This window comes from Filicampus tigris, chromosome 5, assembly GCF_054856515.1.
Source record: "Filicampus tigris isolate MCC_2025a chromosome 5, RoL_Ftig_1.0, whole genome shotgun sequence".
NCBI lineage: Eukaryota > Metazoa > Chordata > Actinopteri > Syngnathiformes > Syngnathidae > Filicampus > Filicampus tigris.
The window spans coordinates 13113787-13131289 of NC_141221.1; the positions used below are offsets into that span (position 1 = coordinate 13113787).

General features: G+C 38.6%; 1 protein-coding gene across 1 annotated transcript in view; it reads left to right on the plus strand.

The window, feature by feature from the left end:
- The window catches only part of edil3a (EGF like and discoidin domains 3a), a 92258-nt gene that overhangs the window by 24122 nt on the left and 50633 nt on the right, over positions 1–17503 (plus strand). The window contains exon 2 of the mRNA XM_086031449.1: positions 7545–7673. Coding sequence (XP_085887575.1) covers positions 7545–7673 — 129 coding nt within the window. The remainder of the gene's footprint in view (positions 1–7544; positions 7674–17503) is intronic.

Below are 17503 nucleotides of genomic sequence, written 5' to 3' on the forward strand. Positions count from 1 at the left end.
GTTTTTAAAAGCCACATAAACGCTCGTGATAACCCGAATATGCCCTTATACAAGCGGCGATGACGTATAATTGCATCATGACATATGTGCGTCACCGTTTTTATCGGGTTATTTAAATGTGGGGAGTAACTCTCTACGCTCAAGCCATGTAGATGGGTTATTCCGAATGGCTCAGAAATCAGAATTTTGACCTTAACCCAAGTATTGACTGCATGTAAACATAGTCATATATTTGTTCATCAACAAAGAATTGAAAGCTTAAAGAATCAAGTCAACGATTGCCAACAAAGATTGGCGCCATTACAATGACAGACACGATAATCCTTATTAGAAGAATTAGGTGAATGAAACTGTGATCAGCATCTTTTAAATTTGCACTATGCTGTAATCAACTTAAATTATCCTCACAATTTATCTCCATGGGTTTTCTCCGGGTACTCCGGTTTCCTCCCACATTCCAAAAACATGCATGGTAAGTTGATTGGACTCTCTAAATTGCCCCTAGGTGTGATTGCGGATGTTTGTCTCTGTGTGCCCTGCGATTGGCTGGAAACCAATTCAGGGTGTCCCCCGCCTACTGCCCGAAGACAGCTGGGATAGGCTCCAGCATGCCCCGCGACCCTTGTGAGGATAAGCGGTATCGATAATGGATGGATGGATGGATGGATGGATTTATCTCCATACAGGCTGACTCTGATTATTTGAAAAAAAAAAAATCACACATGATAATTGATCTTATTATCAACAATTTTCTGTTGCTCATAGTCAGAATCAAGGAAAAAACCCACCTTGTTTGGAGGAGACCTTTAAGGGTGGCGCTGTGACATTTTGGTGACATTTAGTCTCTGACAAGACTTCCAGGAAGATGTCGATCTTCAATGTGACCCTTGGCTTTCATTACTGTTTGACATATTCCAAGCCATTTTGCTTCTGCATGGTTCTTAATCCGTTAAACTCTAAGTGCATTTGTCTGACTTTGTCAAATGTTGATGGGCTGAAATGACAAAATTGCAAGAGCGCAAGTGGTACGGGAGACGCTTCCAGCTCGAGCACTTTGCAGCCCCTGCTGGGAGTACTGATGTCATTATGGTGCTTCAATGCCAACGTTGATCAGTGGAGGTGAGGGATGGGTTCAGTGACCAAGAGCCTGTGAACTGTACAGGCCCATCTGTAGAGGAAGGCAGGGTTAAACAAGATTTGACACAATTGGTCGCATTTGACCGAGACTAGGCCGGCTGCACGTCTGCATTTGAGGGGCTCCAATGTAAATTGCACTTTCGCATGGCCAAATTCATAGTGTAACAAGGTGACGATAGGCTGCTGTCACTTTAACTCAGCCCTACGAAATGACAGCTGATCTGACAATGGAAGTGTGTGTGTGTGTCATGACGGTTCTTACGGTCAGTGAAATTGAAGCCATGTGAGATGCAGTCAAGCATTCGATTAAACACACTGTTTGTGTATTTGTTCCTCTAGCTCCACAACTTGACCTATTTCACTAGGATCAGGAGAAAATCACCCTCCCAGTCAGTAATGCTATGTCTGACCGCTTTGTGACCCACCATAATGATGTAAATTTACAGGAATTGGAACATTGTCTTGGACTTCATTCATCATCATAAAAGCTGTTTTCACGTTCGTTGGGACTTTTACACCAAGTCTTAATAGAACGCAGCGGGATGACCGTGATGTGGTAGATCAGTAGTTTTTGTAACAATAATATCAACCTTAACCCTTCTGCCAGCATATAAAACACGAGCCAGCTCCCTTCCCTTCCTGTTTATGTGAATGCATCCCACAATTCTATGTAGAGGTATAACAGAATAACATAAAGAACAAAAAAAGCTAAACACTACATTCTATAGTGAATTCAAATCATAATACTGTAGCTGAAATGGTTGTTAGTAATTATCTCAATTGTGCTGAATCAATTGGTGAGGACTTATTTTTTAAGCAAATGAGGTCAAATGGAATGCACATGTGGTTCCGTCTCTGCTGTCTAAGGCCAACATGATATCAGGGTAGTTGAATTTAATAAATGCAGCTCTTCTCTGGCAATTTCCCCATGCTGCATTCTTTTACTCAATACGGCATCAAATTAAACAAAGTATAGACCTAAAAAAATAATACTAAATAAAATAATCAATTGATAGTTTTCACATACAGTAGATTATTTTTTTCAAATGGACTTTTAATAGGTCATAAGTACATTACTATCTAAAGCTCAATAGTTGCCTTTATATAGTGCTAGTTTTTTTTATATAATGTATAGTTAAGAGGTAAAGTGCAGTATAATTAAATTAGCAATGCAGTTATGAGAAATAAACACATGTCCATTAAAGCTGTCAGCTAAGATGCAGCAGCACAAAACCCGTAGCTTTGAAACTGAAGGCGTCCTGTGGCAGATCTCCAAAAGGAAACAAATATTACTTTCCCGTATTAAACCACCAGACATGTTTCAGCGCCTGATTGATTGAACTTTCTTTTCAGCCATGAAAAGAAATCACGGTGCTCCTGCTGGACTGTGCGCCGACTCACATCAATCAGAGGGCGAGCGATGGCTTGAGCAGCTGACATTCAGGCAGGAAAGCTGCTTCTGTTTGCCTGCAGACATGAATCCCACAGTCAGACATCACACAACGAAAACAGAGCAGTGAAGGGAGTGATACGTGACATCCTGTGGAGATGTTCTGAGTCGGCATACTGTACATGGTCCAAAAGTTGCTTGTTGGAGAAGCAGGGTTATCTGTTGCCCGCTTTATGCCTGCTTTCAGAGTGCCTGTCATTTACACCTGTGATGCGCATGTACCATAAAATCCCATGAATAACACAGACGCCTGTATAATAGTTCCCCCCTCACCACCCACCCACACAACATCACCATAAAAAAGTTGTTTTTTCTCTGTACTTGTGAATAATTCGGTCCCCTGATTTGCTGGTATCATTTATCAGAGTGAATAATATGAATAAATATTGAAAACATACCAATAAAGTATAAATGCTACACTCTTTAAAAAAAAAAAAAAATCATGTTTTTAAAAATCTTGTGCACTACATGCACTTTTAGTCATTTCAGTGCCGTAACCTTTTTTTCCCCTTACTTTGCTTTTAAATGTGCTTTGAATTATAGTATGTGAAGCATAGTGAGTTATGTTGTGTATTAAATGCACTATGAATCAGTGATTCTATTTTTTGTATTACTATTATTATTTTTACAACCCATAGGTACTTCCTTGGTACTGGCAAATGTCTGAACAGTGTGATAAATTTTATTTTCTTAATAAGACCCCTGTATAATACCAGCGCTCTGTTTGGGACCTTTAAAAAAAATTTTTATTCACAGCATTTTAAAGTAACTAAAATTGGTCTGTGTATTGGTGTATACATTTAGTTGGTAGTGGAACACAGATTCCTTTCACTGGTATGTGAAAAATCATAGAATTAAAATCCAAACTGTACAATACATTTGTTCAGTAGGGGTCTGTTTTATTTAACATTTAATTACAACATTTTTACAGCTGATCTTTTATTTTTCTTAATCTTTTTTTAATCTTTTCTTGCATTTTTAAACACTTAAATTCATTTTTTATTCATTAGTTTTAATGTGCAATACATTGTTAAATTACATTATATCTTATATTTAAGAACAGCTTTAAAGTTCAAACTGCATGCTGCAGCAGTTTACAATAATATTTATAATTAGAATAAGATGCATCTTCATTGGCCAAATTTGTAAACACACACAAGGAATTTGTCTCCAGTAGTATGAACCATCCTAGTATTGCAATAACAAGCGACAATAACGAGAACATTTACTAATTAATTTTTGGCAAAAAAACAACATCTTTCTCATTTTAGATAAACACTTGATCTTACTATGCTGAGGAGGAAGTGCCTAACTGCATGGAATATGCCTTCGCGCATGTGCAGTTTGAGTATGAAATGCCATTGTCATTGGTGACCGTTGGGTATGGGAGCCAGTGTCTGAAAAAATATCACCACAAAATATAAACCATAAAGAGAAAATATGTCATGTCTGTTGGTTATAATTACTGGAAAAAGGCAGTACTACAGTGACACAAGTGAACTTTTGTGTTTTTCCAATCATGGAAAGTTGGTGCAGGGTTTCTTGTCATTACAGTCTGATGAATGGTGCCTGAAATTTGTTGTTGGACATTTTGAGGTGAAACTCTACGATTCATACTATTAATGTTGGACCAGTGACTGCATTAAAGCAATGCAGCGAAGGTGAGGCCAGAATTATTCTTGATCATAGATGCCTACTCATGTTTAGAGAGGAGTTGAATTATTGTTACGTTTTTCATTTTCTTTTATAAAATCTGTATTTTATAATATTTTCATGTTTTCTTTTCGATTTGGCTCATGTTGCCATCCACTTCTATAACTCAAAGTGTCCATAGATCAGTCTTTTTAAAATGTTGCTATTTACTGTCTTTCATATTGATTTTTTTGTGTTTGTTTTAAACCTTCAAGCCACTGCCATTCAGAGCACAATGTCTCGGTATCTGTCAGACACCAATGCCCCATTCAACACCCCCCCCCCAACCCTTTTCCCATTTTTTCTGCTTTATGCATTCTCCATTAGCGAGGTGTCAGCACGCTTTGGTGCCACTATAGATAGTCACGTCAAAACATCCCAGCGACCTGTCACCCGGACTCCCTCAACAGGCCTATCCTCTGTGAAGGCTCTTACACATTGTTCTGCACAGCTGATTTGCTGCCACTCTCATTACTAGTATGGCACCACTTAGATGGGATTACCTTGTTTGTAATTCTCGTTCAGGGGCTAATTCCTACAGGGGAACAATAATCTGTTTATACTTGTGATGTGTACTTCTCTTTTTTTCCCAGAGTGCTTGTATTTATATTTTTACTTTTAGCAAAACATGCTCTGTGTTATAGTTAGTCTTGGACAGAAGTATTAAAACAGAGTTGTTTACATGACCAGTGCTTTAGATAGGCCTGTACACAGCGATACGGAGTACCAGCACTTCTCACTTTTACCCTCTAGCCTCTAGCGTACCGGGACTTGACATGAGCCTACAGTATCCTCTCTTTGTTCTATTTCTCTCTTGCACATGATGATACTCATACGACTCCTTCAGTAATTTGAGTACTGCCAAAATCTTTCTTAAAAAAAGGATGATAAAGGATTTTTTTCCCGTCTCCAGGAAAAAGGAAGCTGCAAACACACTCATAATGTAACATGCCGCCAACGCAAAAGCTAACTTCAAAATAAAAGATTACCAAATAAAACATTGATGCCAATGCAATGTACTCTATGCGGAGCAGCTCATGGCGTATTTCCGATGGAAAATACGAAGGCGTACAAGCTTCCGATTTATGTTCAGTCCAAGCTAACGAGACGCCATCTGGGGAAAATATAACCTCATTCTTAAAATTGCGTTAAAGTGTTTTTTTGTAAGAGGTATGTTCAATAGTTCGGAGCTGGTGCTTATCAAGTTGACTTTTAAAAACGAAGGAATAGCTCTTCCAGCCAACTCTGTGGTGTGCCGGCCATTATGTTCGTCTTTTTATTTTAGCAAATTTACCAGTGAGCAGGTGTCCTGAAATTCCTTCCTACCCGTCGAGACATCCTACCACTCACTTCGATAGTGAGGTGGGTTAGCGTTCAGGTCAGGGTTACGGTTAACTTGTCAAATCAGCCTACAGTAGGAAGTTTCACACAGGTAGGACATGAGCAGAACTCTGGTACTACAAATAAGATATCAAGTTTCTACATTCGGCGAGACAATTTAATTATTACAACATCGAATCAACCAAGGTAGTTTGCCGGGCTTTCTCTTTGTTTCTCCTTGATCGGCTCGCCGGCGATGTCATACATCTTAATTTATTCTCATCCTGCAGTTACCCTACCCCTAATCCTAACCCTGATGCTGTGATCGCTTCGCCAACTCTTGGATAACTTCAGCAAATAATACGATAATACGTAATTTATGTTAACTTGATGTCATTTCAGCAGATTGAAAGTATTTTAAAAAGTTTGATGCAATCACTATGCGTTAGACTAGCGACCAGTTAGTACGCCTCCGTGGACCAAATGCGGAAATGGTGCATGCATATAGTCCATTGCCTTAGTAGGCTTTTATTTTGAAGTTGGCCCCCATGAGGACGGGTTATTTTCTTCTTTCGGCGGTAGATATATTATAGACAACTAGCCCATATTTAAGTTTTTGTTTTCTGATCCCGAAAGAGAAACCTTCAAGGATATCTTTATGACCAGGCGGATCAAAATGGAGTATTTGCTCCATTTTTTGACTGTTTAACATGAATAGATAATGTTTTTATTTATTTATTTATTTTATTGTATTTGATTTTTTTTTTAATGTCTTAATTTGATTTTGTAATTTTCAGTGTCCTATTAGTTTGCACGTCTACCTCATAGTTCTGAGGTTGATTCTCCCTTGAGGAGTATAACCTTTTGACCAACGTATTTACATACAGAATTACTTTACGATGCATTTTTTTTTTTTACATTATGCCGATTTTCATTCTTTTTTGCTATAACTTCCCGTCATAAACCAAAAGGTTTCTTTTTCTTTTTGAAGTTTGGTTAGCCTCAGAGTAGCTTTTTAACTCAGTATTTCATATATGAGAGAGCCGCCATTTGCATCCCATTGATTTATAAAGCTAATAACCCTGCCTCAAGACCTTGTCATAAAGCACATTGCTGCACGTTTCCATGAGTAGCAATATACACTAGCTCTGAGCTATGCCATTGAATCTGATTCATGTGTCATATGCTCTGGTTTTAATAAGTTGTAAAAAGTGTCAGAGCCTTGATCATCACCATTAGTGATAAGAGGGTGGAGGAGGTGTTAATTATTAATTATCACTCTCAAGCAGAGTTATTAATCAACTTGAGCCTTTCTTTTTAAACCGAAATGTCCCTTTGTTTCTAACTCTCCAAAGCACTGATGATTAAATGCTTTCTAGTGTTCGCTACACTGAAAATTGTGAATGGAAACAATGGTAGTGCTAAATGTGGAACTGGATGCACAATTTTTCTGTACTTCAACAAGGAACTGGACCTCAAAACACATACAATTTGTTTGATCCATGAATGGACCAATACATTTTCTGGTTCAATTAGAATTGGTACGAACAGCCCCCTTCAAAATGCTGTTCACATTTTGACATCAACAAGGAACCGAACAATTGATCAAAATACATCCACATTGCCAGGCTTTAAAAACAAAAAGTGGCCACTAACTTCCTGTTATGTGTCAAAGTGTCATCAGTAGGTTGCAACAGAGAAACTGGAAGGGTCACAGAAAGGCAAGTTGTGCAAAAAGTAGGCTACTGATACTCTGAACATTTGTACATGTGCATTCAAATGTTTTGCAGAAGGCCAAATTAATTCAACTTGTAGAGCTTATCGTGTATTTCAGGTTCATCCTGAAATTTGTGAGTCTTGTATATCTTTGTTCCAGGAGGTTTTTGGTTTGTGTTTACTAGCTGCCCCAAATTCTTACCATGTTTTATTTTCTCTTTGCTTGTAGGGCCTTGCCACCCAAACCCTTGCCACAACAGAGGGGCATGTGAGATCAGTGAGACCTACAGGGGAGACACCTTCATTGGATATGTCTGCAAGTGTCCTCCTGGCTTCAGTGGGGTTCACTGCCAACACAGTAAGTTGCACCCCAACTTTTTGTTGGGAATTAAAAATACCTTGACGCATTTATTAACCTTAGCCAAAACGTTTAGTAAATACTGGATGTATAAAAAAAACATTTTGCCTCAGCTCTCACTCTACACACTTTAGCCAGGCAATTTTTTTCTGAATGTCTCATTGCAGGTGTCCCTGTAATATGTCAATTAGCAAGCGCCTGCTTGCCCCGCCTGACCCTTACACTAATGATGCTGTTCCCCGCAACACTGATATCAGATGAGTTGTTTGCTAACATGTAATCCCGTTTTTATTAAAGGACATAACACAAAGGGAAATGGAAAAAGTCCGCATATCAGTCTCACGTTATTATATTTGTCTCCAGCCAAAACAGTGCACTGCTGGCAAGCATACTCGTCATAATTCAGTTATTGTTTCTTTTTTAAGCCCTCAGGCTGAAGCTGATTTGAAATGGGCTGAATGCACTAATGTCTGCCAATTTTCCTCACAGTCATTACAGTTCAATGTGAGAAAATGAGCGAGCGAGAGAAAGCGAGATTGACAATTCTTCATCTGGGGAGACAAATAATCAAATTAAATGATAAACAGACATAAATAATGGCTACTTTAGAATGGTAGGCCTTACTTGGTGCTAAGGAAAATTATCATCTCACACAGCTTGAACTTGGAGACTGACTACAAACAAGACAGACCAGATTCTTGGATTCTGTTTTTTGCTGCAAAATTTTATTACATCATTGTTTGGAAATAAAAAAATGCACACTTTAAATCAATTGGAATTAAATTAATCCATTATAGATCCATTATAAATTCGAATCAACTGTATGGCAATGATTTAATCACATTTTTACATTCTTGATAACATACATGTGTGCAGTTTTCATACAACAAAAACAAGTTTAATAACACTTTAATAGTGAATGACAGGAGTGTAGTCAAATTCACTTAGCAAATGCATCAAGTGCAAAGGTTCATTCATTCATTCATCATCCAAAGCGCTTATCCCCACAAGGGTCGAGAGAAGTGCAAAAGTTAACAGCTGTAAAATGTAAATTCTATAAAATGTTCCAACTTTTAAACAATAAGTTGTGATTGGATGAGTGAGTCAGGGGGTGGAGCCAGTAGAAGGAGAAAACGGATTTGCGAGCCAAAAATGCGAGAAACGCTAGTTGGATGTCTTCTTTAGTGACATTAACTGTTCATTTTGACATCAGAAGTCATTGTTCAACCACTGCTTGTCTCTGTTTCATTATTTACATTAATGTATGTTGTCTGGAAGATAGACTTGCACATTTCTCAAATCAAATTTTTTCATGAAATATAGCCACACACTTGAGGATAGACCCACCACCAGTTGATTTCAGCGAGGCATCCATCTTGTTGCTAAAACATGCTCAATCGACCTCAAGCTATAACCATCATTGAGAGAGAAAAGTCGACTAGTCGGTTCAACCCTGAGTGTATCTGCACGGACTAGCTTTCTGTTTAACTCATTCACTGCCATTGACGGATTTACTTGTCTTAACAGTCCAGCCATTCAAATCCAGGAATGTATTTACATATTTTCCAAGTATTTCAAACGTTAGGGTCTGGTCTGAAGATTTATTGCGGTGAATGAGTTAATAGGGTTATAGTTTCTGTACCAGGCAATGAATACTACTTAGAAGTACTAGTAGTCAAACATTACACCAAAGACAAATCCAGAGTTTTAAAAGCAGTTCTGTGGACCATCTGAGCTTTAACAGACTATCTTCTGGCTTTTACTGCATTTGCTTTATTGCTCTGTCAGAGCCAAATCCAATTTCACACCTTTGAACATTATCCTTAATATGTGCATTACACATCCTGCTTGTTAGAGCTGTTTTATGAAGCTCTGCTACAAATGTGTCATACGTGGACAAGAAGAATAACTTGAAGTTCTTGAGTTTCCTAAATGGACTGTATTGTAGTTCAAGGATTGAAATGTTTTTTTTTTTCTTCTTTGAGGAGCATTTTTTCCAATCAAGGACTTCAAGAGCAATATTTTTTCGGGTTAATGCCGGCGACCTAAAGCAAGGGTTTAATTAAACAATAAAAATGTAACAATTTAAAGGGGGAGTTGTGTGGATGCAGCAATTGAATATTTGAGTATTTGAGTATCCATCTGACAATTCGAGTGAATCATCAAATACATTTTTGCTTGATTGCTTGTCTGTGTACCTATTTTAGTTTACTTGTATTGCGAGAACCAATGTCACTGACAACTGTAGGTTTAAATGTTGACAGTTTATAACTCATTCTCTGAAGTGAATGACAGGTCGTATTCTCTGCAGATTTGCTTCAAATTAGAAAGACTTGGAAAAATTTCCAATATTTTTCCATTAAGAAAAAAAAGACAGCCCATTACCTTATTTTATGTTGTGTATTAGTATGAAATGAGTGTTCCCAAGCTTAATTGGCCATCCCAATTCAAGGTCGGCTTTAGTGTACCTGATTTGATTGTTTCAGCCGTCATTCTCACAATTGTTCCTCTTTTGTAATAGTGTGTGTCATGAACCACCGTGACAACAGAGCTAGCGCACTGATATTGGGAAAGGAGTCAAACATCGTAATGAACTGTCACAGCGTAAAGATAGCAACTGATTGCCTCGCTTGTCATGTGGTGCCAAATCATTTTAAGGGTGCATGCTCTAAGTTTATCAAGGACAAATGAAGCATTGAACGTTGGAGATTTTTCCCCGGCAAGTGTATGATTTTTTTTTCCTCCTCTCACCACAAACCGTAAGTCACGCTCAACATGGAAGTGGCCTGTTGAACAAAAGAGATGAACAGTGCAACCTGAATTGCTGATGGTTGTCGTTTTGATGGCGGGTGCTGACTACGTACTTTTTGCCATTCCTCTTGGCACGCAGCAGTCGGGCCGAACTGATAAGGACTAAATGTAGGAAACGTGAATAAGACAGACAGCGTATTTTGTTCATCGACAGTCGTTATCTCGGCTCTTGCCACAGGACAATCGGTCCGAGTTAAATCTGCTGTGCGCCATGACTTTTAATCAATTCTCTTGCCACAGATCACAGGCTACCTTTCATCAATCTGTGCTGATGTACCTGTAGTTTTTCTTTTTATGTTCATTTATATCTGCTATATCGTTCACCGCACTGCTGACATCTTGCCTCTACTTGAATTTTAAGTCTGGTAAAAGCCAGTCAACTTAACTTTCTGCTCACATTGTGCATGGTAAGTCATAATGATAACCATGTAAATGCTGCATTTCAGGCTTCTGGGAAGGCGGAAGGAAATACCGTATTTTCCGGACTGTAAGGCACACTTTTATATCAGCGGTACCCACTCCATTTTAAAAAAGATAATGAAAAAACATATATAAGCCGCATCTATCTATGGTGAAACATTAGATATTTACTGCATTTACAGAATGATTTTGAACTGTCAATTTCCATGTATGTACCTGAACAGATCATTTTAAATATGCCAGCAACTTTGCTGATTAAAACGGAACAGAACAAATAGAAAATAAGTACTTATCTTCATTTCACTGCCCGCTGCCACTCCAGTTTGTAAATTAATGTTGTTTATTGCTGTACTTTCCGCATACCACCCAATGCAACGCCTAGAGCTCAATTTAGTGCATAGCGCCCACGCCTGTTGAACTCCTCCACCTGCAGTCACATTCTGTTAATGGCAATGGTATTGTATTGTATTGTATTGTATTGTATTGTAATTCCGGTTGGAGCACCCCAAGCAGTGGAAGAAAAATCCACAGACTAGCCGCACCTTTTGTACAAGATGCATGGTTCAAAACCTAGGAAAAAAGTAGCGACTTATAGTCCGGAAAATACTGTACTTGGAGATGACGAAGGAAACAATTTATGGCAGATCACATTGCAGTGTGTTGGCTATAGCGTTGGATAGAAAAGGCATACTCTATTTCTTCACACCAATTTCCATGGAGAGCAGGTTGTGGTAAAAACTGAACATCACATCTGCCTTTGTCTACAAGGTATTTTCACTCTTAAAGACGGTGCAAATTTGCCAGAAACGTTATTGTCAATTCCGAGAGCTTTTGTAAATGTTCATCAATGAAAAGCTACCTATTCAATTTCAGTACATGTGCAAATAAATTATAATAATAAACTATGATCCTAAACGTCATCATCTACATGTACTTACTGACTAGTCAGCTGATCTGGATCCCTTTTTCCCGATCTCTTTTGCATCAAGAAGTTGATGTACAACAATTTCACACCTTTATTTTGAATTGCAAAATGTTTTGTTTCATGAGTTCAGTCAATATAAACAGTGAGTATAAATCTGTAATTCTTGTATCTAACATGCTCTTAAACCAGCACAAGCTTAGGTTTTGGAAATGTGAACATTTCAAACCAGAACCACAAACGTTACAAGGATAAAATCAATTGTCACACATATGAGGGTAAAGTAGCCGTCACTCCATTAGCTGCTTTTCCATCAGGAAATTGAATGTTAATTCATAGGAGTAATTCAAAGAAATATACTATAATGTGCCAGTGTGTCCACAAAATCTGTTTGCTATTCATCTGAGGTGCTCAAAGCCATCATTTATTTAAGCAGCAAAGCTGAACTCATTTTTAGGGAAGATTTTAACCTCATCCTTCAAAAATTATGCTGTGGGGATGGCTTAGCTAAATTGATTAAGATATACAGCTAAACGTTTGCAGAAATGTTTGCTCAAGGAAAAAAAGTTCCTATGTAAGCAGACTGAAGGAATACTTGTCCAGAAAAAGTTTCAGTCAGGGTGCCTTGGGTCTGTTTTTTTTTTTTTTTTTAAATCTGACTTTGGGTCACAAAAGTTGTGAAGGATAATGAATATTATGGTAATCTGCACACCAGTTTTGTTCTGCCTCTGCTTTTGGTGACAGCTGTGGCTGGAGGCATTCTCTCTCAAAGCAAATCCAATAATGTAAATATATCTCTAATTCTTTGTTGAAGTTATTTTTTCTGCTGCTGTTCCATGCTCTTAGTTTATAGATGCCCTGTGTGCAACAGTGACCAAAAGCACACATATTACCTCATTGTCCTTGTTTCTTAAACGATGCAAAGTTGTTAGAAGCCAGTATAGGTTGATGTTTCATCGATTTTATCGTTTATTGCTCAGGATGATTTCTTGTTTTTCTTTTTAAACACGCGACATGACTGAAACATGCAACATGGCTGCATGCAGAGAAGAGAGAGTTTACTAAAGCAGATTTTGTGTTGCCAAATTAGTGAGTTTTAAATCTCATCTAGGGATTATTTTTGCAAAAAGGCAACCAGTGACTTTAATTCTGACTACGAAATAGAGATGCAGTATCATTTTTGCATTGTTTTACATATGACAGGAAAGAAGCTAGTGGAAAGCACTTACAGAGTCAATTACACTGAACATTAAACATGATTTTTCAGAAAACAAACAAATAAATAAATAGGTTTTATTAAGGCCAGCACTAGAACCAAGAAATGTGTATTCTTCTTTCTAGTCAATAAGTCTTGAGTCTTAATGGTATTTCTCTTGCTAACTGCTATTAAACACCAAATTCAATGCATTAATGAGACATACACTGTAGACTCTTATAGCTGTTATTTTAAAGTACAGCGGGTGATCTGTTTTCCTGGCAGCTTATTTTGATCAGTGAATGGATCACTGAATATTATTTTTGTCACGGTAAACAAGGTTGTAGATGACACTAATAATCACGTGAAATATGTTTTAATTATATCCAACAACCATTAAATAAAGTGCTGTAGAGTGTTTGGGAGTGTAAGCACTTCAGTGAAGATTTCTTCTTCTGATCGTAGTGAACACACAGGCTTTCCACTGTGCTCAATTACTGTGCTACAGATCTGTATGGAGGACATGGCTTTTTCACATACTGCTTTAGCCCACCCACTGTTTTTACTCTTTTCAATCTGTAGCCAGATACATTTACAGCAAGAGATGAAAGTCTACCGGGTGAAAAGTTCCACAGTTGACCAAATATTTCAAGAGGTGACCACAGTCAGACCTCCAGACATCATTGAACAATAGCTCACAGATCGGCTGTTAATGGTCTCTGAACTCCAATACGGAAATATAGTTAAGGTTAGCCTGTTTATGGCTTTCAATGAGCATATCACTTGGTTGAAATGTAATTGTGGGTGCCAAGAAGTGGAACATTTCTGAAAACGTCCCCGTAAATTTGCACATGAATATTTCAGGTTCATGTAATCAGATCATGAACCCACGTAACATAAACAACTGTACTTGAGCAGTTATATTATTCAACACAAACAAACCGCCTTCACATGAGGCTCATCAATCTTATTAGCTAGCATACTAGCCTAAATAACATGCTAGGTCAAACTTATGTGACATTACACATCAGCAAACAATTTTGAGCAACACTATACACAAATGGTACAAGTCATTAAACTCACCTTTTGGCATTTACACGGAATAATAAATGATAGGGAATACAGGCAAATTGTAACAACAAAGTAGACTACACTGTCAATCAGTGGCTGCATCGTGAGAGAAGCAAAACCGTATTTTCAGTTTCACTTTGTCTGTGCACCAGGTGCATTCAAGGACCCCAACAGGACACATCTCAAACGCAAATTAAAAAAGAAAAAACAACTTCAATGACTTAAACCTAACAGAAATACCAGCATTACAATATGTTAAAGTAATAAATCAACATATTAAAGTAATGCTTCTTTTGCTTTGGCCTGAGTACACCAACAGAGAATAGGTGGGTTTTTCAGTGAATAAATGAGGATAAGTTCCCCCCCAAATTGGCAAATCTGTGAATTTACGAATGCTGACCGTGCATGTACTGTATGTTGTAGTAATATTTATGATCACAATAATTCTGAATACACATGCAGTAGTCCAATACATTCTAAGGTCCCGCATGCAAGCGTCAAATTACTGATACCTTTTGGTGGAAAATAGGCGGAAAATAGTGGGGTGAACTAATAATATTAATTGGATAATAGTGACACACTGGCAAGGCAAGGAAAGGCAATTTTGTTTTCATAGCACATTTCATACACAATTCAACTCAATATGCTTCACACAAGCAAAGACGCAACACCTACACGCATTTACAAATTGCATTTTAGAGAATGCTCAAATAGACAGAAGTATTGCTAACAGACCTGTGATAACTGGAAGTAGTGGCAATAACCCAAACACGGTTCCGGCTTCTGGGAGTCACATACATGGTCACTAGCATTAGCACTCTCATTTTTAATCGGCCACGGTAAAATTTTTCTGACAGAAATTTTCACAGTAGTTTCTCATGCCTTATGGGCTGCTAATTCAGAGTGCCGTCCCAATTATCTTGTTGTGGCTGAACACTAAACTGGAATACAGATGCCAAATGCTGTTTTGGTGACCTTTAGCCTGGTTAGCAAGCTGATCTGTTAGCATCGCTTCTGCCTCCGGTTCTTTCCTGTTCGTCACCGTTCTCCTTAGTGTGAATAGCACTGCTTTTAGCCTCCAGCTATTGTCTGATCGGATGTCTTTGAGATGATAAGTATTTGGTGAATCCACAGCAGATCTGGCTGCAGAAAGAAATTACAAGGGGAAAATTACATTTTGGGGGGGGAGTGGGGGGAGGGGGCGGTCTTCAACCTAAATTTGATGTGCTTCAGGCGTGACTACAACAGTGCTCAGAAATATTATCTGTCACCTGTCATCCTAAAATCTAAAAGACAGATGCAAAAGAATGGTGTAGTTCTGTGTGCATTTATTCAACTCAAAAGTTATGCTTGATCAAATCCACTGATAAATATGACCTCTAACGTCAAGCTGAGCAGTGAAGTAAAAAATTCATGCTTGGAGCGGTAACTAGAGCAGCTAAAGAGCATAATGCAGGCCTTGCAGGGTTACCCACCTATCTACCTAGCTAACCCTCCTAGCATGAATGCTTACTTCAGTGTTCAGCTCGACATCGATGTTTATAGCAGGGGTCTTCAATCCTGTTCCTTTGGCCGGCGTCTTACCTGTTTTCCATCTCTCCCTGCTGCAACACACAACTGATTCAAATGATGAGGATCGTTATCCAGTTTCTGCAGACCTTACTGATTATCTGACCATTTGAATTAAGCGTGTTGCAGCAGGGAGAGATGGAAAACAGGCAGGACATTGGCCCTCGATGAACAGGATTGAAGACCCCTGGTTTATAGGAAGGGATGGCAGCGCGAATACTTTCTGCTGGCTCTCGTTCACATTGCGTTTTGTTGTCCTGTTATTTTGAAAAAAAATCTCAATGTCCATGATAAATGAGCAACGGAGCCACTCACCATTCCTGCAGACAACCATGTCCGGATGAGTGACTCTGTGGCTTTGCCTCTCTGAAAAGCTTCCTATCCAGGGTGGGCACGACCTGCTCTCAGGCCGGGCACAAACCCCTAATGCCCACCCATGCCGCTGGGTCTGATCCACAGCCATATTTAGTACACAGTATATGATAACAAGTAAAATTTCACTGTCGTTTTTGTTTAGATACTGTACTGTACACCAGGTAGTAGATAAAGTAGTGTGTGCCTGTGAACGTCGTATCATAATACCGTATGCTGTATATGCATATGCAATTACATTTCACCCAACCTCGATATTGTGTGCGTGTGTATGCGACGGGATGGGGAAATGCGTGTTGTCGTTGCTTCGTCCTGGGTAAAGACAAAGCTATCTCATCCTCGTCAGAGGGCACTTTGGATAACAAACTGAGGATAAAAAGGTAGGATCAAGGTGTTAGGGACCTCTTTTGGCTGAGCACATGACATTGATACGTTATTTAACCTTTTAGAATGGAGCCTTTATCTTTAGAGTTGAAAACTGTCTGTTTTTTCCTTGTTCCAACACAGAACAGCACCAGATCATTGTTATTGTGTCAAGCTGTTTTCACTGATCTCATGGCTGTTGGCCTGATGCAAGTTTTCACAAGTTCCTTTTCATCGCTAATAATTTATAGAATGAGATGTTTTGTGTTCCACATGTGGCCCTTGGTTTTGCAAGTCCTGCCCATTATAAAATGATTGGAAAATATGCTTGCTTCAATAACCTAGTCCGGAAACGTCGTTCTCTTCAAAATCAAATGCAGCCATTTGGTTTCACATTTGCTGTCAAAAAAACAACAAGGTAATTGACATAGAAATTCAGTAAACCAACTCGTCCCTTTTAAAGAACCCATTAAAATGATGCATTTCTTCAACTTTTCCTCTACTTTATACCTTTATGTGAAGAGGTTCGGCCAATGTGTTTAAACCTCCCTTGGCTGTAATTCAGCTACACTGTGACCTATTGGCCTCTCCAGGAGCGAAGGACCTGTAGAACTTGGAAGATGGTGACAGCATCATCCGAGAGGCATTTCTAAACTCTCACACTCAATCCTGCCCTAGGCTTTTTCTGGCACTAGCAGCCACAGTGACACATTGATAAAAGCTCGACCAAACATAGCTGCATCAAATCTCGACAATCAAATATTGAGGTGCTCACAGAAAAGAGGTGACAGATGTTATTGAGATTGGGCAATTTGTAAACGTACATCTGCTCCATTATCACATGCTTTAAGGAAGCAGAGAACATTTTTGTTAATAATCAGTACTTCTTCTAAAATACATTCCCAATACTTCCTCCTCTGGTCATAAGTCGAATACTTTAGTAGATAAGGTCAGCGAGGAAATGAATAATCAAAATCTAAGTGAATTTAGTCAGTTGAAACTGCTGAAGCATCTTAATTTGACAGCAAAGTCATCTGGACGCCGACCTTAATCAAGAATTGTTTTACATCGATAATATAGTTGCTGAGTCAGGTGGTTTTCATTCTC